The sequence below is a fragment of the Grampus griseus genome, assembly GCF_964374135.1.
Source record: "Grampus griseus genome assembly, chromosome: 4".
Lineage (NCBI taxonomy): Eukaryota > Metazoa > Chordata > Mammalia > Artiodactyla > Delphinidae > Grampus > Grampus griseus.
In genome coordinates, this window is record NC_138997.1 from 22,111,688 (window position 1) to 22,137,140 (window position 25,453).

Sequence of the window (25,453 nt, forward strand, 5' to 3'; positions counted from 1 at the left end):
CTGTTCAAACCAAACCAGCTTCTTTGCTGTTTCCTGATCATGGAAGGCATACTTATGCCTCAAGGTTTTTGCATTAGTTGTGTTCAATGCCTCAAATATCCTTACCCCAGGTATCCACATGGCTCACTTCCTTACCTCGTGTCTTTGTTCAAACATCAACTTCTCAGTGAAGCTCGCACTGACTACAAAGCTTCAACAATATTCCGAAACCTTTTTACTTCACTCTATATTTTTCCACAGCATTTGCCACTGTTAACATATTAGGTGATGCCCTTATTTCTTATGTTACTTTTTTATGTCAAAAGATGTAAAAAGAATACAAATTTCAGGATGTCAGGTGTTTTGTATGTTTTGTTCATTATTGTATCCCCGTGTCTAGAATAGTGCCTGTATAGTAGATGCTCAACTAAAATATGTTGAATGACTGAAAGGAAAGAAAAAAAATCACTTTAAAAATAATGTGAGATGGATTAGAGGATGGGACCTTGAAGATGGCGGAAGAGTAAGACGCGGAGATCACCTTCCTCCCCACAGATACACCAGAAATACATCTACACGTGGAACAACTCCTACAGAACACCTACTGAAGGCTGGCAGAAGACCTCAGACCTCCCAAAAGGCAAGAAACTCCCAACGTACCTGGGTAGGGCAAAAGAAAAAAAGAAAAAACAGAGACAAAAGAATAGGGACGGCACCTGCACCAGTGGGAGGGAGCTGTGAAGGAGGAAAAGTTTCCACACACTAGGAAGCCCCTTCGCGGGCGGAGACTGCGGGAGGCGGAGCGGGGAGCTTAGAAGCCACGGAGGAAAGCGCAGCAACAGGGGTGCGGAGGGCAAAGTGGGGAGATTCCCGCACAGAGGATCAGGGCCGACCAGCACTCACCAGGCCGAGAGGCTTGTCTGCTCACCCGCCGGGGCGGGCGGGGCTACGAGCTGAGGCTCGGGTTTCGGTTTCGGACGGATCCCAGGGAGAGGACTGGGGTTGGCGGCGTGAACACAGCCTGCAGGGGGTTAGTGCGCCACGGCTAGCCGGGAGGGAGTCTGGCGAAAAGTCTGCACCTGCCGAAGAGGCAAGAGACTTTTTCTTCCCTCTTTGTTTCCTGGTGCGCGAGGAGAGGGGATTAAGAGCGCTGCTTAAAGGAGCTCCAGAGACGGGCGCGAGCCGCGGCTAAAAGCGGGGACCCCAGAGACGGGCGCGAGCCGCGGCTAAAAGCGCGGACCCCAGAGACGGGCGGGAGACGCTAAGGCTGCTGCTGCCGCCACCAAGGGGCCTGTGTGCGAGCACAGGTCACTCTCCACACCCCTCTTCCGCGGAGCCTGTGCAGCCCGCCACTGCCGGGTTCCCGGGATCCAGGGACAACTTCCCCGGGAGAACGCACGGCGCGCCTCAGGCCGGTGCAACGTCACGCTGGCCACCGCAGGCCCGCTTCGCACGCAGTGCCGCCCCCCCCCCCCCCCCCCCCCCGCCGGCCTGAGTGAGCCACAGCCCCCGAATCAGCGGCTCCTTTAACCCCGTCCTGTCTGAGCAAAAAACAGATGCACTCCAGCGACCTACACGCAGAGGCAGGGCCAAATCCAAAGCTGAGCCCCTGTGAGCTGTGAGAACAAAGAGAAAGGGAAATCTCTCCCAGCAGCCTCAGGAGCAGCGGATTAAAGCTCCACAATCAACTTGATGTACCCTGCATCTGTGGAATACATGAATAGACGACGAGTCATCCCAAATTGAGGAGGTGGGCTTCGAGAGCAAGATCTATGATTTTTTTCCCTTTTCCTCTTTTTGTGAGGGTGTATGTGTATGCTTCTGTGTAAGATTTTGTCTGTATAGCTTTGCTTCCAACATTTATCCTAAGGTTCTATCCGTCCCCCCCTTTTTTTTTCTTTTCTAAATAAGTATTTTTTAATTCAATAACTTTATTATACTTTATTTTATTTTTACTGTATCTTCTTTCTTTCTGTCTTTTTTCCTTCTTTCCCTCCTTCCTTCCTCCCTCCCTCCCTCCCTCCTTTCTTTCCTTCGTGCCTTCTTTCCTTCTTTCTTTCTTTCCTTCTTTCTTTCTTCCCTCCTTCCTTCCTTCCTTCCCTCTTTTCCTTCTTTCTTTCCTCATACTTCTACTAATTCTCTCTACTTTTTCTCCCTTTTATTCTGAGCCGTGTGGATGAAAGGCTCTTGGTGCTCCAGCCAGGAGTCAGGGCTCTGCCTCTGAGGTAGGAGAGCCAACTTCAGGACACTGGTCAACAAGAGACCTCCCAGCTCCACATAATATCAAATGGCGAAAATCTCCCAGAGACCTCCATCTTAACACCAGCACCCAGCTTCACTCAACGACCAGCAAGCTACAGTGCTGGACAACCTATGCCAAACAACTAGCAAAACAGGAACACAACCCCACCCATTAGCAGAGAGGCTGCCTAAAATCATAATAAGGCCACAGACACCCCAAAACACACCACCAGACGTGAACCTGCCCACTAGAGAGACAAGATCCAGGCTCATCCACCACAACACAGGCACTAGGCCCCGCCACCAGGAAGCCTACACAACCCACTGAACCAACCTTAGCCACTGGAGACAGACATCAAAAACAGCGGGAACTACGAACCTGCAGTCTGCAAAAAGGAGACCCCAAACACAGTAAGATAAGCAAAATGAGAAGACAGAAAAACACACAGCAGATAAAGGAACAAGATAAAAATGCACCAGACCTAACAAATGAAGAGGAAATAGGCAGTCTACCTGAAAAAGAATTCAGAATAATGATAGTAAGGATGATCCGAAATCTTGGAAACAGAATGGACAAAATGCAAGAAACAGTTAACAAGGACCTAGAAGAAATAAAGATGAAACAAGCAACGATGAACAACACAATAAATGAAATTAAAAGTACTCTAGATGGGATCAATAGCAGAATAACTGAGGCAGAAGAACGGATAAGTGACTTGGAAGATAAAATAGTGGAAATAACTACTGCAGAGCAGAATAAAGAAAAAAGAATGAAAAGAACTGAGGACAGTCTCAGAGACCTCTGGGACAACATTAAACGCACCAACATTCGAATTATAGGGGTTCCAGAAGAAGAAGAGAAAAAGAAAGGGACTGAGAAAATATTTGAAGAGATTATAGTTGAAAACTTCCCTAATATGGGAAAGGAAATAGTTAATCAAGTCCAGGAAGCACAGAGAGTCCCATACAGGATAAATGCAAGGAGAAATACGCCAAGACACATATTAATCAAACTGTCAAAAATTAAATACAAAGAAAGCATATTAAAAGCAGCAAGGGAAAAACAACAAATAACACACAAGGGAATGCCCATAAGGTTAACAGCTGATCTCTCAGCAGAAACCCTACAAGCCAGAAGGGAGTGGCAGGACATACTGAAAGTGATGAAGGAGAAAAACCTGCAACCAAGATTACTCTACCCAGCAAGGATCTCATTCAGATTTGATGGAGAAATTAAAACCTTTACAGACAAGCAAAAGCTGAGGGAGTTCAGCACCACCAAACCAGCTTTACAACAACTGCTAAAGGAACTGCTCTAGGCAAGAAACACAAGAGAAGGAAAAGACCTATAATAACGAACCCAAAACAATTTAGAAAATGGTAATAGGAACATACATATCGATAATTACCCTAAATGTAAATGGACTAAATGCTCCCACCAAAAGACACAGATTGGCTGAATGGATACAAAAGCAAGACCCTTATATATGCTGTCTACAAGAGACCCACTTCAGACCTAGAGACGCATACAGACTGAAAGTAAGGGGATGGAAAAAGATATTCCATGCAAATGGAAACCAAAAGGAAGCTGGAGTAGCAATTCTCATATCAGACAAAATAGACTTTAAAATAAGGACTACTAAAAGAGACAAAGAAGGACACTACATAATGATCAAGGGATCGATCCAAGAAGAAGATATAACAATTGTAAATATTTATGCACCCAACTTAGGAGCACCTCAATACATAAGGCAAATACTAACAGCCATAAAAGGGGAAATTGACAGTAACACATTCATAGTAGGGGACTTTAACACCCCACTTTCACCCATGGACAGATCATCCAAAATGAAAATAAATAAGGAAACACAAGCTTTAAATGATACATTAAACAAGATGGACTTAATTGATATTTATAGGAAACTCCATCCAAAAACAACAGAATACACATTTTTCTCAAGTGCTCATGGAACATTCTCCAGGATAGATCATATCTCTGGTCACAAATCAAGCCTTGGTAAATTTAAGAAAATTGAAATTGTATCAAGTATCTTTTCTGACCACAACGCCATGAGACTAGATATCAATTACAGGAAAAGATCTGTAAAAAATACAAACACATGGAGGCTAAACAATACACTACTTAATAATGAAGTGATCACTGAAGAAATCAAAGAGGAAATAAAAAAATACCTAGAAACAAATGACAATGGAGACACAACAACCCAAAACCTGTGGGATGCAGCAAAAGCAGTTCTAAGGGGGAAGTTTATAGCAATACAAGCCCACCTTAAGAAGCAGGAAACATCTCGAATAAACAACCTAACCTTGAACCTCAAGCAATTAGAGAAAGAAGAAAAAAAAACCCCAAAGCTAGCAGAAGGAAAGAAATCATAAAAATCAGATCAGAAATAAATGAAAAAGAAATGAAGGAAACAATAGCAAAGATCAATAAAACTAAAAGCTGGTTCTTTGAGAAGATAAACAAAATAGATAAACCACTAGCCAGACTCATCAAGAAAAAAAGGGAGAAGACTCAAATCAATAGAATCAGAAATGAAAAAGGAGAAGTAACAACTGACACTGCAGAAATAAAAAAGATCATGAGAAATTACTACAAGCAACTCTGTGCCAATAAAATGGACAATCTGGAAGAAATGGACAAATTCTTAGAAATGCACAACCTGCCAAGACTGAATCAGGAAGAAATAGAAAATATGAACAGACCAATCACAAGCACTGAAATTGAAACTGTGATTAAAAATCTTACAACAAACAAAAGCCCACGACCAGATGGCTTCACAGGCGAATTCTATCAAACATTTAGAGAAGAGCTGACACCTATCCTTGTCAAACTCTTCCAAAATATAGCAGGAGGAACACTCCCAAATTCCTTCTACGAGGCCACCATCAACTTGATACCAAAACCAGACAAGGATGTCACAAAGAAAGAAAACTACAGGCCAATATCACTGATGAACATAGATGCAAAAATCCTCAACAAAATACTAGCAAACAGAATCCAACAGCACATTAAAAGGATCATACACCATGATCAAGTGGGGTTTATTCCAGGAATGCAAGGATTCTTCAATATATGCAAATCTATCAATGTGATAAACCATATTAACAAATTGAAGGAGAAAAACCATATGATCATCTCAATAGATGCAGAGAAAGCTTTCGACAAAATTCAACACCCTTTTATGATAAAAACCATGCAGAAAGTAGACATAGAGGGAACTTTCCTCAACATAATAAAGGCCATATATGACAAGCCCACAGCAAACATCATCCTCAATGGTGAAAAACTGAAAGCATTTCCACTAAGATCAGGAACAAGACAAGGTTGCCCACTCTCACCACTCTTATTCAACATAGTTTTGGAAGTTTTAGCCACAGCAATCAGAGAAGAAAAGGAAATAAAAGGAATCCAAATCGGAAAAGAAGAAGTAAAGCTGTCACTGTTTGCAGATGACATGATACTATACATAGAGAATCCTAAAGATGCTACCAGAAAACTACTAGAGCTAATCAATGAATTTGGTAAAGTAGCAGGATACAAAATTAATGCACAGAAATCTCTGGCATTCCTATATACTAATGATGAAAAATCTGAAAGTGAAATCAAGAAAACACTCCCATTTACCATTGCAACGAAAAGAATAAAATATGTAGGAATAAACCTACCTAAGGAGACAAAAGACCTGTATGCAGAAAATTATAAGACACTGATGAAAGAAATTAAAGATGATACAAATAGATGGAGAGATATACCATGTTCTTGGATTGGAAGAATCAACACTGTGAAAATGACTCTACTACCCAAAGCAATCTATAGATTCAATGCAATCCCTATGAAACTACCACTGGCATTTTTCACAGAACTAGAACAAAAAATTTCGCAATTTGTATGGAAACACAAAACACCCCGAATACCCAAAGCAATCTTGAGAACGAAAAAAGGAGCTGGAGGAATCAGGCTCCCTGACTTCAGACTATACTACAAAGTAATCAAGACAGTATGGTACTGGCACAAAAACAGAAACATAGATCAATGGAACAGGATAGAAAGCCCAGAGATAAACCCACGCACATATGGACAACTTATCTTTGATAACGGTGGCAGGAATGTACAGTGGAGAAAGGACAGCCTCTTCAATAAGTGGTGCTGGGAAAACCAGACAGGTACATTTAAAAGTATGAGATTAGATCACTCCCTACAACCATACACAAAAATAAGCTCAAAATGGATTAAAGGCCTAAATGTAAGGCCAGAAACTATCAAACTCTTAGAGGAAAACATAGGCAGAACACTCTATGACATAAATCATAGCAAGATCCTTTCTGACCCACCTCCTAGAGTAATGGAAATAAAAACAAAAATAAACAAATGGGACCCAATGAAACTTCAAAGCTTTTGCACAGCAAAGGAAACCATAAACAAGACAAAAAGACAACCCTCAGAATGGGAGAAAATATTTGCAAATGAAGCAACTGACAAAGGATTCATCTCCAAAATTTACGAGCAGCTCATGCAGCTCAATAACAAAAAAAACAAACAACCCAATCCAAAAATGGGCAGAAGACCTAAATAGACATTTCTCCAAAGAAGATATACAGACTGCCAACAAACACATGAAAGAATGCTCAACATCATTAATCATTAGAGAAATGCAAATCAAAACTACAATGAGATATCATCTCGCACCGGTCAGAATGGCCATCATCAAAAAATCTAGAAACAATAAATGCTGGAGAGGGTGTGGAGAAAAGAGAACACTCTTGCACTGCTGGTGGCAACGTGAATTGGCTCAGCCACTATGGAGAACAGTATGGAGGTTCCTTAAAAAACTACGAATAGAACTACCATATGACCCAGCAATCCCACTACTGGGCATATACCCTGAGAAAACCAAAATTCAAAAAGAGTCATGTACCAAAATGTTCATCGCAGCTCTATTCACAATAGCCCGGAGATGGAAACAACCTAAGTGCCCATCATCGGATGAATGGATAAAGAAGATGTGGCACATATATACAATGGAATATTACTCAGCCATAAAAAGAAACGAAATTCAGCTATTTGTAATGAGGTGGATAGACCTAGTGTCTGTCATACAGAGTGAAGTAAGTCAGAAAGAAAAAGACAAATACCGTATGCTAACACATATATATGGAATTTAAGAAAAAAAAAATGTCATGAAGAACCTAGGGGTAAGACAGGAATAAAGACGCAGACCTACTGGAGAACAGACTTGAGGATATGGGGAGGGGGAAGGGTGAGCTGTGACAGGGCGAGAGAGAGTCATGGACATATACACACTAACAAACGTAAGGTAGATAGCTAGTGGGAAGCAGCCGCATGGCACAGGGATATCGGCTCGGTGCTTTGTGACAGCCTGGAGGGGTGGGATAGGAAGGGTGGGAGGGAGGGAGACGCAAGAGTGAAGACATATGGGAACATATGTATATGTATAACTGATTCACTTTGTTATAAAGCAGAAACACACCACTGTAAAGCAATTATGCCCCAATAAAGATGTTAAAAAAAATAATAATGTGACATCTTTATAATCGTAAAACTTAAGAACTGGAAGAGAACTTTAAAATTTGCAGATGATCTGTATTTTACCAACAAAGAAAGTGAGGTCCAGAGAATTTAAGCAATGTGTCAAAGGTCATGCAGCCAAATTAGTAAACTGTGGACTTGCCAAGTATCTTGGCTCTGGGTCAAGTGTTGTTTTGTTACATTATAATTCACGGCACAATTTTTAAGGGAAACAACATTAATTTTCTGATAAGACTAAATGTTCAACAATGTCATAGGGTACAATTATTATTGGAGTTCTAAGTTTATAATAAAAATCTTTGTGTCATCTTGTATTTTTTACCAAGTTTTAATTTTAACTTGTAAGTGTACTTTAAAAGTTGTCTCACCTACTGACCTGTGAGTTTAAAAAAGCCTCATTCATTGATGTTTCTTTCCCAATGGAATTCTAAACATTCATGTGTAGAAATTCATGGACTCCAGGAATGTTAAGTGCAAGTTCGAGGATATAATGATTTTCAAGCATGTATGCATAAATATGCACGTACACTGAAGATAGTCAATAATACCAAGAAAACCTAAGCATTTCTTGTCTGGTAGCAGTTATAGATCAAGGTGACTATGCGTTGGACTCTACTTGCCAAGAATCATGTTAGGCTCTGGAGATTCAAGAGCAAATCAAAAATACTTGGCATATTTTCTCACAGAGCCAAGACTAGTAGGGGAAATAATATTTAAAACAGCATTACCAATAAATCAGAGATACAGAGGCTGCAAACTAGTGGCCCATGAACAGCTTCATTTGGCCCTCACATGTATTTTATTTGGCCTTCCTCACATTGTAATAATTTTTAAAAAATCTATTATCAACCTTTAAAAAATTGGGATTTTTATATAAAAATTCAGTCACTTGAAGAATCAGAAGATGTGGTAAATAACTTTAGGTCCAGATTCCCCCATGGGAATGATTGGCTAGAGCTGTAGCAGTGGCCCTCTTTGTAGGGACATTTACTTCCTAGTTTGCTCCAGTGTCCATCAGTTTCACCTGACTCATTCATGTTAACCTGCACGATGACTGTGGGCCTTTGTACTTACAACTCTTGTAGAAAGCATGATTCCATCATGTGCAGAATCCAATGAAAAATAAAATTGTGAGACTTTGGTTCAAAAAGCAGTAAACAAGCTTTTTTTTTTTTTTCTTTCTTTCTTCCTCAGTGGTACCTCTCTCGGCCCATCATGGTGATTTCTATTTACTCTTTCAGGTCATAGTCCTTTGGGTATGGGGATCTTGCGTGAAGAGCTTCCAAGGCACCCAGACTGACCCTGACTCTCCAGCACTCACACCCAGGTCCCTTAGCAGGTGAGGGTGGGAATGGGAGATGGTCACTAGACTGGGACAAGGATGGGGAAGCTAGGGAGGCACTGGAGAACCAGGGAGACAGAACTGGAGATGAACCAAGTCTCCAAGTTCCAGGCATAGCCTTCTTTGCCCATTATTTACTTATAACACAAAGCTAACACTATTAAAAAAAAAAAGGCAAGATGGTGACCATAGAGCATTAAACCCAGAGCAAAGGGTCCTGCTGACTGAGGAATTCTGCGCACTTGCAAGTGGTCCCCCGCTTGTAACGCCAACTCTGGTCTGAAAGATCAGAAAAGGTGCCCCAGAAGATGTGCAGACTGAGCCTGTGGACAGTAGAGGTGGGCAAACATTTGAAAGCCTGGCATCGAAAAGCACAAGGTGAGCTCTCCAAAGAGTCCAGTGTGGCTGGATCAGGAAGGTTGAGGTAGGGTGACATGAAGAAGATGGCAAAGCACTTGAAGAGGCAAGTGGGAGTCTGGGAATTTAGGGCCTTGTAAGATAAGGAGAAAATGTAACCAACAAGTGAAGCATTAGCTATGACTGCCTGGGAAATCATTCATCAAGATATTAAGAGCAAACATAAAGGCAAGTAAACACACATGCAAAACTGCTCTTAAAATTGAAGCATTCCTTGTCCAACAGTTATTCTGCAGACCTAGTTCTTTCTGACAAATTCAATCAGGGATCACTGTGCCTGGAAGGGAGGCAGGGATGGAAAGCTTAGCAAAGTGCATGTCACAGAAAGGCGAGTGCGGTCAGTTTTAACTATTAAGGTGACTATTTCCTCTCTTTTCCCTCATTTGGTCTCCAAGTTGCATTTGATTTTCATCCCTTGGTGCTTCCTACTCCTCGGCCGAGGGCAATCTCCGCACCCCAAGGCTCTGTATTAGGGATTATGCTCATTTTTTCCTTTCTTTCTCTTTTCATTTTATCCAGTTTCATCTATCTATCTGCTGAAGACTCCCAAACGGATACGTCCTCTTCCACTTTCTTTATCTTGTAGATGCTGTCTTTGGAAAAATCTCTGTGTATCTCCTTTCAAATACAAGTTGCTCAGCCACCAGACTGCAAGAATACGACGATGACTGAGTGTATTTCTAGATACAGTGCCTGGCATAGAATAGATGCTCAAAAAATATCTATCAATTGAATGAAAGGATCTTCCTCTTTGTCTTCCAACTAACATGTATTTGGTATGTCTCTTCCATAAGGCTTAACGCCATGAACTGTTTTAGATATATTTAGATATAATTGTGTCAACTGATTAATTGTTCTATTCATTACTTATTTCAGGTGAATTAGGAAGATAGCTACTCTGGCCAACCAAAGGTAAAGATAGGAAAAAAGATTTGCTAAAAAATGTGATTTGCTAAAACCTTGGATTTGTCCCTATTTGGAGTACGGGGAGGGGAATTTTTCAGACGACTGATCTCTGGCATTCGCTAGTCATGGATAATTGGTGATAAATTACTGATAAATTCTTGGTAGTTACCAGACAATTGTGTTAACTGGAGGCAGGCAGCGATAAACTAAAAGATGTGGGGGAAAAATAAATTCTCAGATCCCAAGCAAGGCATGTGCCTGCCAGTTAGAAGAAAATTATGAATTGGGGAAGAACGTGAGAATCAAGGAACATGAAAGTAACCAGTGGTACGTGAACTAATTCTGTGATCTCCAGGGATGTTTATCTCCTTTGTATGAGGAAGCAGTGATGACTTGAAGCCAGCATGGGCTCATCTGGGAAAATTATGGCACAGGAACTTCATCTCATTTTTGATAGGGCTTACAGCTAGGTAGATTAGAAAAACGTATTCAATGACATAGGGTATTTGGCCTTTCACAGGGCAGTTCATGACACCTGTGTGAAAAACAGAGCAATACAGGCCATGCAATAACACAAATGGGTCAATACATAGCCGGATCAACACACAACCCCAAAGAGTAGTGATTACAAGTGTATTTCAATGCATACAATTCTTTTTAGTAATATGCCTCAAGGATATATATTTATCTCTGTTTTCCCATCATTTTTATCTGTTACTTCTGCGAGTGGACAGGAAATGTTTCCAAGATGTGAAGAAAATAAACCTGAGTAGGGTAGGGCAGTAGATATGATGGATGAAAGAAACAGGTATTTATTAGCATGTACTCAAAAGTGTACTATATTACTGTTGTGGGTTTAGACACCAGTCTCTTCAGGAGAATTGAAATAGACCGTGTCTTAATCTCCTTGTGCTCTTAATATTTCACAATGTCTAGCACAGAGTGGTGCTTAAATATTACTTGAATTTTGAGAAGCCTGAAGGATAGGTCCAATTTAGCAGGGTTTATGGATTTCAATGAAGTTAATAGTAAGATACGACTGTCAAAATAGCAAATGTAAACTTAGATATCAATAATAGAATAGTATCTAAAAGTAGAGAAGTGGTCCTCCTGTGTTACTCTGCACTTGATGCTAAACCTTTGAAAAATGACCAAAACAGTGGCAATTCAAAAAATAACATGATGGTTGCTTTCAGATATGTTAGGCTATAATGTGCAAAAAGGAAAGTAAATTTGTTCCGTTTGTTGTAAATGATTAGATCTGGGCTAGTGGGTAAAATTAAAGAAAACGTATTTAGATCAACATCTGGAGTGTGCCATTTTAGGACATAAAAAACGGTTTCTATCAGTGGAGATGTGTATCACAGGCTAGGGGGAAATTGGCAGATACTACAGATAAGCGTCTTAACATAATTTAGGAAGTTTAATTACATAATCCTTAAGGGCACATCAAAATCTAAGATTCTAAATTCACTGGTTTTATCGTTGAGTCCTCAATTTATTATGAAATTGAAAGCATGTGGTACTACACATACAGAAGATGCTTATAAGTATCTTATAAGGACTTATATAAGTATCTTTGTATCTTATAAAAGGACAATCTTGTTTATTAAGAAAATATAGGAATATATATAAGCCATGGGAATTTGGAACAGTTAATCTATTATTTGTGCTCAGAACAGTAGAGAAAGTTTTACTTCTCTCAGCACTGTTTGTAGTAAGTCCCAAATTTATGAAGTAAGATATACTGCCAAATCCTGGATCTAAAACAAAAATACCTTCAAAACTACAGGTTTAAAACATTATTAAATTGATACAGTATAAAAATAAAAATCTGCAACTTGAAAAGAGAAATATCTGCAGGTTATAGAGGAACATAAAAAAGTGAATAAATGTAGCAACAATTCAGAAGACCATCTGTTTAACCAACAAAGAAACACCAATTATGGTTATAATGTAAAAATAAAATGATGGTAAAGAAAGAAAAACTGACTGTCTAAAGGTTAATTATGAGATTTCAAAATGTATACCAGGGCTTCTCTGGTGATGCAGTGGTTGAGAATCCACTGCCAATGCAGGGGACACGGGTTCGAGCACTGGTCCGGGAAGATCCCACATGCCGTGGAGCAACCAAGCCCGTGCACCACAGTTACTGAGCCTGCGCTCTAGAGCCCACGACCCACAACTACCGAGCCTGTGTGCCACAACTACTGAAGCCCGCGCGCCTAGAGCCCATGCCCCGCGACAAGAGAAGCCACTACAATGAGAAGCCTGCGCACTGCAATGAAGAGTAGCCCCCGCTCGTTGCAACTAGCGAAAGCCCGCGCGCAGCAGCAGAGACCCAATTCAGCAAAAAATAAATAAATAAATAAATTAAAAAAAATGTATCCCAATATAAAACACAATAGTCAAAAGCACATGAAAAAATTTGACTAAATCCACTGATTAATTGATCAGAAATTGATCAAAATTAGTGTATTGACTAAAATTGATTAAAAATATCTGCAGAACTTAATTATAAGGAAAAACTAATCAAATGTGAGGAAAATAATCACTAATAAATGATGTGACAGCAAATCTCTATCAGTATTTAGCACCTTATATAGAACAATGAACTCTAGATGACTCAAATCACTCACTGAGTCAATTTATTAATTAACTATAAAAGGAAAAGAATGTAATGATTTTCCACCCCAGCTATGGGCTGGGGATAAATTTGGTGCTATTGAAGAAATGGATTTAATTACCAAAATAATTTTTTGAAATATAGTATTAAGTTATATAATGTCAAGTCACAAATAATCAGATTATAATATGATTTTTTCACCCCAAATGGCATGAAATCAGTGAAAATATTTAAGGCTGGGAAGTTAAAAGAGTGTTCACAGGTACTGCTGGTAAGAGTACCTATTGTTACAAAGAACCATCAAAATGTCCCAACCCACCCAGATGTTGGTTTCTAAACGCTATTCTCCAGTAAAAGAAACCAGGGTTCCTTGGAAAATAGCTGAACCTAGAGTTGGGGCAAATACAGATCAGACTAGAGTAAGTCCCTCATGATACCAGAGAATAAGGGAGTGAATAAAAACGTAAGAAAGTAAGTAAGAAAGTATGTAGCCTGTAGCAGCAGAAGCTGTCAAAAGGCCACTGAGAGCTCCCAAGAGCTAACTCTAGAACAATTGGAGCCCAAAATAAATAATAACACTATTGGTTTATAAACCAAAGAATAAAATTATTCACAAGTCCACACTGATATAAACAAGTAATTGTATAAATAACTACATTGGAGAGAAGGGGTAACTCTTCCTTACAAGATAATTCCACTTGTAGCAATCTAACTTAGGGGACAATTTCTGAGATGTAGTTAAAGATTTACATATTCAAAGATGCTTACATGTTAATTGTAGCATTATTATAATAATTAAATATCTAAAATAATGGTTTCTCTTTTGATGAATTAGTTTATAGTCATTATAATTTCATTATTTCTAGAGAATATTTATCAGGAAATACTCATAATATAATGACATGCAGGATATCAAGAAGTACATCTGTATTTATATTGTGCACTCCAGTTTGGTTACTCTGTGTGTGTGTGTGTGTGTGTGTGTGTGTGTGTGTGTGTGTAAACACAAGATATATTCAAATGTCTGATGGAAATAAAAATCGTATGCAATCCTATTTGTTTTCCTTCTCAAATTTTTAAAATTAATATTTCTAATAAAAATTTAAAATACAGGTAAATTGAGGCACATATCATTAGTGAATGTATACCTCAAATATCTTTGTCTGAAATAGTTTGGGGGGAGTAGTATAGGTAAATATGTGACTTTAGCTTGTTTGCTTTATATTAGTTCAGAAAGCCACTATGTATTAATTTCTTAACTGCATTGTTTTATGGGTAGAAACTGAAAGTGATTTTTCCCTAACTTAAGAGGAAGAGTAAAATAAGAATAATAAGCATTATTATTTTTATTATTTAATAAAACGTTGTTATTAAATAACTGACTGAGCTAATCAATCCCACTCCAAATATGCAGTAACATCCATAATATATTTTAAGTATACTTGAGCACACACTCATTTGTAAGATGTCTATTTATCTTTGTTAAGCATCCTCTTTTATGTACCACTATCCTTGCTAAAACGTAAGTACTGTACACAATCGTCTAACACATAAAATGTTAACAAAAGATTTAACTTAGAATTATTTGATGATACTATATTGAATAATTTTGAGACCAAAGTATAGATTTTATTTTGCACATTTAAATAGTGTCTTGTCTCCTAAAAATGTTTCTAACACAAAAAAGAACGGATGAAATAAACATGGATAATAAAATAGAAATAATAAAATCAGTTACAGGGCACTGTGTTGTAATTTGACTCTAACCATCTACAAAGCTGATCAAGTTGTCAATTCTACTTTGGGAGCAAATTCCACCTGGTTTTAGACTATATCCAAACAATGCTTTACATTCAAATAAGGCGATTCATCTAATTTTACAGATGATTTATCTACCAAATGTTTTTACTTTTTAACTGGAAACTTTGATCGCACAGATACAATCTTCTGATAAAATATAAGATATGAATAAATGCATAATTTCAAATACTTTGGAACTCCATTCTCATCAATGAGAAGTTTGGGGGAACATGAAAACAAAAAGATGAGGCAAAATTCAGTATCCCTTAATCTCTTAATCTTACTCACTAAAGATTATTCTGCCTTGAACACCCATCAATGGACAAAACAAGTCACTAATATGGATTCTGCTTCTTTACCTCATTTTCCAGAGCACAGCACAGTGTCTGGCTCATCACTGATGGTCAATAAATATTCAATTAAAGAACACTGAAGTATACTAGTTCCTTCTGACGTAAGTTATGGCAGGCTTTCATTTTGATTCATGTAAAGTTATGGACCTGGACTAGTTTCATTAATAAAACTGATATTATTTTTAAAATATTATAGAAAATCAGAAAAAAACTGATATTATTTTTTAAAAATCCCCATATACAGTTAGATCAAGTAGAACATAAAGAACACCAGTGTAAACTTCCCACCTACATAACCGTACTCTAGAGGATTAGGACCATCTACAGTAAGCAAACTTTAGAAAGCCATTGTTTACAAAAGTGATTTGGAAATGGTTCTACTGTTAACCAGGTGATGAAAGATTGATGTTTCCCATAATTAAACTCCTGATGAAAATGTGAGTAATGAAAAATCAGGAAAACAAATTGAGAAAACAAATTTAATTTGATAAGCATCCACATTTTATTATGACTCATTTTCCTTAAGGAAAAGGAAAAGCAGATTTTGGAAGAAGAGGATAGGGCAACACTTTTCCTTTCCAAACACTTAAGCATCTAGCTGGGACCACTCTAAGAGCAGTTCTTACCATCATAGAGAAATGCAGGTATCTGTCTTAGTTTTTGTTGTCAAAATTAATTAAATTAACGAAAAATTTTAACAAAAGAAGCCATTTATAGGGATGCAACTGTAGTGAAAATTTTAATTATCATGTTTGCTAGTCAATAAGCCATACATTTGAAAGTATCCCTCTCTCTATATATATATGTGTGCGTGTGCGCACATATGTGTGTGTGTGTGTCTATCTACAGAGACTAGACACCCAGGTGTATGCATATGTATGCATCTGTGTGTGTGTGTACATATACATATGTCCATGAAAGTCTAGACCCTGTGAAAATATGTCTTTGGAATAACACACAAAAACATTCTTCTTATACAGAATTAAAACTTCTTATATGTTTTTGAAATAATTCACAAAATCACTCCTCAGAATAAGGCAAGGAACATTTTTATCATACCGACTTCTTTTCAGGAACCATTTTGAGATACTGTGTCCTGAGATCCCTCAAAGTTTCTAAGCGTTTTCAGATGCTTGTTTTTCTTCCTAATACAATTTGGAGGAATGTGTAAAAGTAGATTAAACTATGTCAGACTCTTTAAAAGAAAACACTGTTCTCCTTTCAAGAGGGCTTTTATGAAGCAAAAACAAAACAAAAACGAGCATTGCAAGCAGTTCTGAAAACACAACTGTGATGCAATTTGATAAATAGCCTTCCATCACCCCAGCCAGGGCAGTGGAAAAACACTCTATCAGCACTTTCATCTAAGGCACTGCTGACTCCTCTTTTTCGATCCCATTGTATCTTGGCTTCCTCATTTTGGTTACTCGTCAATGACCGGAAAAAAAATGATTCCTTACCCTGTGGATGAGTTATCACGGAGTCCCCTAGAGAATGGCCCTTTTCTCCATCTTTGCCGCTGCCATCGTCTCCTTCACCGCTGCCGTCTCTTTCAATCAGTTTATCCACCATAGCAATAATGCAGTTCAGGCTCTTGCCCACGTGGGCCCACACCCTATCCTGAAAAGAGCATGAGTATCACTACACATTTTTATTGCAAAACCGAGATCAGGCAAAATCAGATGAATCCACCTGAGAGCAGCAGGTAGAGGAACAAATCATAAGGATGCAGACTGAGCAGCTCTAATACCCCCATTAATTTGGCCAAATTATGGATAGACAAGAAATCTACTTTCTCCTAATAAAGAATAATTTAAGTGTTGTGAATCTTTTTATTTAGTCCATTATTTTTCCGCTGTCATAAAGCAATGATGAACTACCGAACGGCATGAATCCATAATTGAGCACCAGTTACGACATTTTACGCTGGAGATGTCTATTTTCTTTATCAATACTTAGTAAGAAAGCAGAGATACACCAATATTTTTAAAGAATGACCGCCACTTGCATTCAAACTTCTTATTTTTCTTTTTATTGTGATAATATATACATAATGGCAAAGTTGACCATTTTAACCTTGTGGCCTCTCCCGTTGTGGAGCACAGGCTCCGGACGCGCAGGCTCACCGGCCATGGCTCACGGGTCCAGCCGCTCCGCGGCATGTGGGATCCTCCCGGACCGGGGCACGAACCCGTGTCCCCTGCATCGGCAGGCAGACTCTCAACCACTGCGCCACCAGGCAAGCCCCATTTTAACCATTTTTAAGGGTACAGTTCAGCGGCATTAAGTACATTCACATTGTTGTGCAGCCACCACCACCATCCATCTCCAGGAATTTTTCATCTTCCCAAACTGAAATTTTGTACCGTGTAAACATGAACTTCCCATTCTTCCTTCTCCCTATCCCTGGCAACCACCACTCTACTTTCTGTCTCTAAGGATTTGACTGTTCTAGGTATTAGAAGTTCTTAAACTGTGATCTTCAGATCACTTCTAACAGAATGACTTAGAGAATTAAAATGCAGTTCCCGGGATGCCACAAGTCACTCAGAACAGCTTGGGATTAACATATACACGATACTATATATAAAATAGATAATCAACAAGGACCTACTGTATAGCACAGGGAACTCTACTCAATATTCTCTAATAACCTATATGGGAAAAGAATCTGAAAAAGAACAGATATATGTATATGTATAACTGAACCACTTCACTGTACGCCTGAAACTAACACAACATTGTAAATCAACTAGACTCCAATATAAAATAAAAGTTAAATTTAAAAAAAAGAACCATTGGGAACTCTAAGTTGAAATTTCGAGAAGCTCTTCAGGAGCTTCTGACCACACTAAGTATGAGAATTTCTACTCAATATTATGTGCTTCATCTGCATAATAAGTCACTTTGGCTGACGTAAGTCTAAGAAGCAGCCCCTACCACTAGGGAGCCTCTCGGTCACTGGTCACTAATCTTCCTAGTTCTGATTAGCAACCATTTCTGTCAAGGGCAACACATAACACTGAATTTTTTGAGTCATAAAAATTTCTATTTTTAAGAATAAAGGTTTTAATATAGTTATCATCGTGGTAGCCAATCATTCCTGGCTTCCCTTCTTGCTTCTCTTTCCACATCATTCAGATGGAGGCACTGACTCCCTATCTGTGATGTTAATTTTATGAATCCACCTGACTGGGTCACAGGATACCCAGATATTTGGCCAAACATTACTTTACGGGTGTGTCTGTGAGAGCATTTGCAGATAAAATTAGCATTTGAATTGGTGGACTCGATAAAGCGTTTTGCCCCCTTCCCCCAAATGAGGGTGTGCATCATCTAATCCACTGACAGCCAGAATAGAACAAAAAGGTAGAGGAAAGAGAAATTTGACCCTTTCTGCTTAATTGTTTGATCTGGGACATCAATCTTCTGCCCTCGGTGCTCTTTTTCTTTTTTTAATAACTAAAAAATTAACCTTTATTTTTTGATATCATTTATATCCAGTCAGTTTCCAAGTTTCTTCTACTTGTTTTTGTTTATAGCTGATTTGTTTAAATCCAGATCAAAATAAGATGTATGTGTTACATTTAGTTAGTAAATCTCGTCTCCTTTTTATTTTTTTTAATTTTATTTTTTTACATCTTTATTGGAGTATAATTACTTTACAATGGTGTGTTAGTTTCTGCTTTATAACAAAGTGAATCAGTTATACATATACATATGTTCCCATATGTCTTTCCTCTTGCGTCTCCCTCCCTCCCACTCTCCCTATCCCCCTATCCCACCCCCTCCAGGCGGTCACAAAGCACCCAGCTGATCTCCCTGTGCTATAAGGCTGCTTCCCACTAGCTATCTACCTTACGTTTGGTAGTGTATATATGTCCATGCCACTCTCTCACTTTGTCACAGCTCACCCTTCCCCCTCCCATATCCTCGGTGCTCTTGATTCTCAGGCTTTTAAGCCCGGACTGGAATCTACACCATTGGCTCCCCTGGTTCTCAGGACCTCAGATTCAGACTGAACTACACCTTCAGCTTTCCTGGGTCTCTAGCTTGCAGATGGCAGATCGTGGGACTTCTCAGTCTCCAAAATTGTGTGAGTTAATTCCTTACAATAAATGTTAATAAAACTCTTCACATATATGTATATATATATACTTATGTACATATATATAAATAATTTCCTATTGGTTCTGTTTTTCTTGAGAACCCTCTCTAATACATCACTGCATATGAACCAAATGGAGTCTTAGTGCTTTTCCTGCATCTTGCCATAAAGGAATCTTTCAGTAGGTGTTTTCTCTGTAACAGAGCTATTTCAGGCATTTAGAATAGAGCTTAGTGCAAAGATAATATGCAATTATACTACTTTCTTAGAGGTTTATATTTTTTTTACTGAAATGTATTTTTTTAGCTAAGTCAATTTTGTTAGTTTGTAAACATATAAACTACTTTTGGGTAGGAGTAATCTAGGAAGAAAGAATTACATTTGAATTTAGATTATGTGACGGTTGTCTTGTAAAGACTGAGCTAAGTTGAGTAATTCAACCACATTAAACCAAATATGGGGGTGTACAGATGTGCATACTAAAGCTGAGGGGGAAAGAGGGTTTAGTAGAAAAACAGCACATCCAAAGTTAGAAAAGGTCCGCCTATGTGACACACTACCTATGATACCTTGGGAAAACCACCTCATTTCTGGGGACCTACAGTTGGTTCATCTGCAGTTTAGAATGATGATTCTTGCCCTGCTTACCTCGCCATGCTGCAGTGAGAGGCAAATGACATGGTATCTATGAAAGTGCTTGGTAAAATTATTGCAGTTTGGCAAAATCACATCCTATCCTTGCTGGCTTTCCTAAATGAATCAAGCTTGCTTTTTATAACCCTGTAATCTTGAGTATAAAGTATACTATTAAACACAAGTAATCATAACAATTTTCCCCTAAAGGAAGATCTCCTTTCCGCCAAAGAATTAAAAGCACTTTTCCTCTGCTATTAATTAAAGCAATCGTATCCATAAATCACATGATTCTCTGCCTATTGTCTGAGAAAATGAGGTAGAAACCTCTGACACCTAAAAAGCTCATTACTTCCGGGAGGAAATGCTGGAGAATGGCAAGCAAACTGAGGACATGACATCACTCATTGGAATTTGGTGAGGAGTCTATATTCCAGACCATATAACCAAACGAACTGGCTCCCATTCTGAATATGCCTTAATCACTACCATCACCTGCATCTTTCAGGCTCTAAATTGAAAAATGAAGCAAATCTCTAGCTAATACTGGGAATAAACTCTACTACTGAGGGGAAAAAGGGGAGAAGTTTTCTCTTAATTTTCCAGATTAGCTTTGTATAGGAGATAGGTTTTCAACTCTCTTCCTGTTACCCACGTTGAAAGGAACTTATTTTGATCAAAGACGAGTAGTATTGCATGCTGTCTTTCTTGTGTAAAGGCATATAAGGGATGGATCACTGCTTATGGATCTTATATGGTATATAAGAAGATGATTTTACATTCTACTCTTATACATTGTTCTTCCTTCGTAGATACCTCGGGTCACAGGATTCCACTGGGAGAAAAAGTAACGTTTGCAGTCAGTAGACGCATCTTGATTGGCATGAGGAACAAAGTCAAGCATGTTCACTGACCAAAACCAACAATCATATAGTAAAGGGTTATGTGGTAAATGGTAGCAAAACATTTAAGTCACGAAAATGCTTGGAGGACACGTGAGCTGGGAGTATGTTTGTTGGGGGTGAGAAATAGAGCAGTTTCTCATGCAACACTAATACATGATTCATGCATACTCTATTGGAGGCACACGCAGCAGCAGACGCCAAGCAGACTCATGCTGTTCTTTGTGTTTTGGAGATCAGCTCCTGCCGAGCTAGTGGTGAGAGAACACTGAGCTTTACCAGACTGCTTCCTTCTCTTTTATGGCATCAACAAAGTAAAGTCACTGATTTACTTTTCTGTCTCTCACATTTGACTATGACTCATTTGAGAGCTGTGTCCTCGCTACACTGCAGAAGGCCTGGAAGAAAGGCAGAGAGAGAGATAAAGAGGGAGCAAAGGATGAAGGAGGAGAGAGAGGACTCCAACCCAAAGGCAGATTGAGGGTTGCTATTTACATTCAACTGGTATATGAACATTAGCTAACTTAACTCTCAAAAACCAGCACATAAGGTCAATGTTATTGGCTTAGTTTTTAGAGATGAGGGAACTTCAGGTAAGAGATGTTGAATAATATTCAATATTAAAATGGTAGATTAGAAATTCCATTTTGATTCCAAAGACTTGATTCTTCCCCTATAGTTTCCCACAGCATTCTGGTACCCAGTAGGAATTGCTCTTCATGAAATTACTAGAACTTTGGGGACAAGCCAGACAGAGGAAGCCTGGGGAGAGGGAGCCCAGGAAGGACCAGGTATAGGTGTGTGTCACCTCACAGGAGTAAGATTAGGTTTTGGTTATCTGAGATTTGAAAATGAGCCCAATGGCAAATTCTGAACTAAGAGATTACTCTAGAAAAAGGACAGGCTGGTCCCATGTCCCCTTAAGTCTGAAAACAACAGTATCATGTAATCACGGATGGAGCAATCACTTGGCTAATGGATCAATCAGCTTGGGTCAAAGGACATAAGTGGCCAGTATTAATAGAGGACAGTGTTAGCATCAAGGCCCCAGATCCGTTCATCAGCCTGGGATATAAAACAGGGAGGAAAGGTGATAATTCACTTTGCAGGAGATAATTATGAATTATTATTAATTCCAAGCAAGATAATTATTTTGGAGCTAGGATGCTAAAAATGGGTAGGCAAAGATTCTTGAAGATGTACCTTGAATATCTGATTTCTATCCTAAACAAGCCACTTTCTATAGTATCTCTGTGAAAACATATGCACGGAGGAAAATAACCAGCGAAACTCCATTCTCATTCTGATGATTTTTTTATTCATGAGGTCAGTGCATTTAGGAGATTCTTTTTGTTTAGATTGCTGGTATGGCTGGGACCTACTCAACTTTCTTCCCTACTAAAATCACGAAGAGGAAAGGCTGCCTACGGGGGAGAAGACAATCAAAGCGTAAGAATGTGGCCGCACTCCATGGTGCATCCGACCCCTCCCCTTTTCAGGCCAGGGAAAAATGATCAGTCTCCAGATTCTGTTTAGCCCCTCAGCCACAGGAAAGGTTTAGAAACAAAAACAAAATAACAACCAAATAAAACAACACAACAACCACCTATCAGAAAAGAAGATTGCTGGTCCCCCCCCCCCCACAAATAGCAGTCATTAGCCTGCTATTGAAGGAAGTAATGGAAAATTGGTGGGTTAAAGTCTAACCTTTATTAAATGGAGCTTAATGTTGTCCTTGACCTTAATACAACCCAACTTCTCGAAGGTGAAGTGGCTGTCAACTTTGGCTCAGCCATGAAGACAAAAGTCAGTGGGGAATAAGCAGCAGTATTTATTCCATTCTGAGTCAGGTGCTGATCTTGGTTCTTATTTATTTCTGGGTTAGGACCTAAGCTAACATGCAGGTCAATCCCAGTGGCGGTAGAGGCACACATTTGATGGACGTAGCCAGGAGTAGCCAGGGGGCCATTGCACCTGGCAGAGTGAGCCACGAGGGCAGGGAATATGGTGCTTACTCAGCATGTCACACGTTTATGAGCTTGGTGGCATCGAGAGACATCCTGACTGCTTTGGATCAGCAGTTAACTTTAAAAAAGAAAAAAAAAAAGTTCAGCAATGCTTAGCTGATCAACTTTTCTAGGGACAAGTTTTGATCAGCAAGAATGTAAAAAGGCTAAACCAGAGCTGATATGAGGGCCCTGTTGTATCTTTATCTCCATGCACAATTCGTCACGTGTCATTACCAATTTCCGAACACTTTGATTAGAACCAGTTAGGAAATTAACAAGGCCGATCTCATCTTTAAAAAGAAGCTTCAGTCTATCTTTGAGTTGATAGAGAGCAATTTGCACTATACTGGCCTGGTTCCTCCACACTGCAAACCTCTGCTCTTTCCATAGCTTGATAGCTCTGCTCTCTGAATCCTAACCTTACCCAGACTTTTAGGTGAAAGGAGTTGTACATACAATACTTTATGGTCCAAATTGGCACACGTATGGCCCAAGCTGCATAAGACACACATACCTGCACACACACATATAAACATACACATACATCATGTCCACTAAATATAGCCAGATATGTGGCATCCATCAGAATTAAGTGAGATTCCCCAACCTTTGCTTCTTATTGATCCTGCTGCTTAATTTCATCCACCTACTCATGTAAAAATCCCTGACCTTGGTTTCCCAATGAACACACTGCTGGCCTCACTCTGAAATTCAGTTCCTAGTGACACGAGTGGACACAGATGGTCAGCCACTGTTTCTCCAGCAGTGACCTCTCCACAGTCCCTGGTTTGGATCTTGCCCAGACCCATACGATTAGCTCTCACATGATCAGGTCTATATTTCATCTTCACTGATCGTCACGCTCATGCCATCACTCCTCTGATCAAAAGGAGGCTTAGTACTGCAGCAAGTATTCACTCTTCTCTCAGCCTAGAGGCACCTCTGTAGTTGGGTCGACCTAGATAATTATACTTATTTCTCTTTAGTCTTCAAAATGAAAGCATCATCCAGGTCAGTCTCCTTGCTGTCGTAGAAACATACTGCTGATTAGCTCAACATATATTTTCTGGGCATCTGCTACCTGCCTGCTGAGTGCTGAACATCAAAGATATGAAGGAAACCTTGGAGGAACTAATATTTCTAACGACATATACTGCTTTTTAGGCTTCAAGTACCTTCTCCCTTACCTTCCATCAATCCAAGTTCTCACCCTTTCCAAGAACTATTCATGCTACTCTCTCTTTGCTTAACTTTTATTTTCTTTCTACTAGACAGTGGGCTCTATGAGGGAAATGCCTATTATTTATTCATCCTTTTATCTTCAGGTCATAGTACTTACCAGGTGATAGTTAATAAAAGAATGAATAAAGGAATGAAGGAAGGAAGGAAGGAAGAAAAATAAAGGAAGGAAGAAATGGTTTTTTCATCTTCTTCAACCTTCACATAACTTCTCTCTTAATACTTTTGACATTGTTAATGTGTATCACATACCCACCTCTGCTCTGGGAATACCTTTCAATAGTATCTCTGCTTGTTTTATGAGTTCTGGCCATTCACTTGAATTAGATGATATGGCTGTTGAGGTCAGGATCCATTTTTGATGTTTAATTTGTTTTCCCCCAAGTACCTATAGCACTGCTTCACATTATTGATGCTTAATTAACATTGGTTGATTGACTTAATAGCCTGCTACTTAGGAGGAGAAATAAATTAAGATACAACTATAAGAAGTATTAGCACATGTATCTTCAAATTGAAGTTAGAATTAAGCTCATATTCTGAATGGTTGAGTTCACCCTAATATGTGTCACATCAAGCTAAAGTTTTCAATTCAGTGAAAATATGAAATAAAGCTTTTGTTTAATAATAAATAAAAATAAATCACTGATTGACTAAAGATGTTAATTTTAGATTGGTAATTGCGTGTCAGCCACACACCATCAAATAGTCGTACAACTGGCTGAATTATATGACATCAGTGAGCGTGCTGCATGCAACCAATTCCCAGGACTGATTTTTTTTTTTCACTGAATGTACCCTGATATAGCAAGACAATAGTCTGCCTGTATAGACCTTGGCATTTCTTTTAACTATTCATTAACTTTGGTGTATTCAAAAATGTTTACTTAGGAATAATATCTCACTATTCACATCAGAATGTATTAAAGTTTAAAGGCACTTGATTTAAATGTAATCATACATTTCTAAAGTGTGTGTATGCAAGTTTGCATAATCATTATATACAGGCATATCAAACTATCTGACACTGAACCAAGCATTGTAACAATCAGCAAAGTATCCAAGGGAGATGATACGATCCCTTATAAAACCACAGGAAAATCACCATTTCATGAATAAGAAGAAAATATCTCTGTTAAAAACACTAATTTGAGTTGGAAGATGAATTGCTGATTCAGCAAATCCATCCGTTCACTTATTCTGACTAATTCTGAAAAATACATTGAACTGGTATGTATAAAACACTGTATTAGGTACCATAAAACAGGGGGCTGAAGGTGAATGTATTAATTGCATGTGGGAAAATCTAGAACTTGGTAGGATTTC

The 25,453-nt window shown here is 38.9% G+C and overlaps 1 protein-coding gene across 4 annotated transcripts in view; it reads right to left on the bottom strand.

Moving 5' to 3' along the window:
* INPP4B (inositol polyphosphate-4-phosphatase type II B) overlaps positions 1 to 25,453 on the bottom strand; it is a gene marked incomplete at its 3' end in the record, with an annotated part of 719,784 nt that overhangs the window by 96,252 nt on the left and 598,079 nt on the right. For all 4 annotated transcript variants that reach the window (XM_082653036.1, XM_082653035.1, XM_082653034.1 and 1 more), the window contains one exon: positions 16,697 to 16,856. In XM_082653036.1, the coding sequence (XP_082509162.1) occupies positions 16,697 to 16,856 (160 nt within the window). The remainder of the gene's footprint in view (positions 1 to 16,696; positions 16,857 to 25,453) is intronic.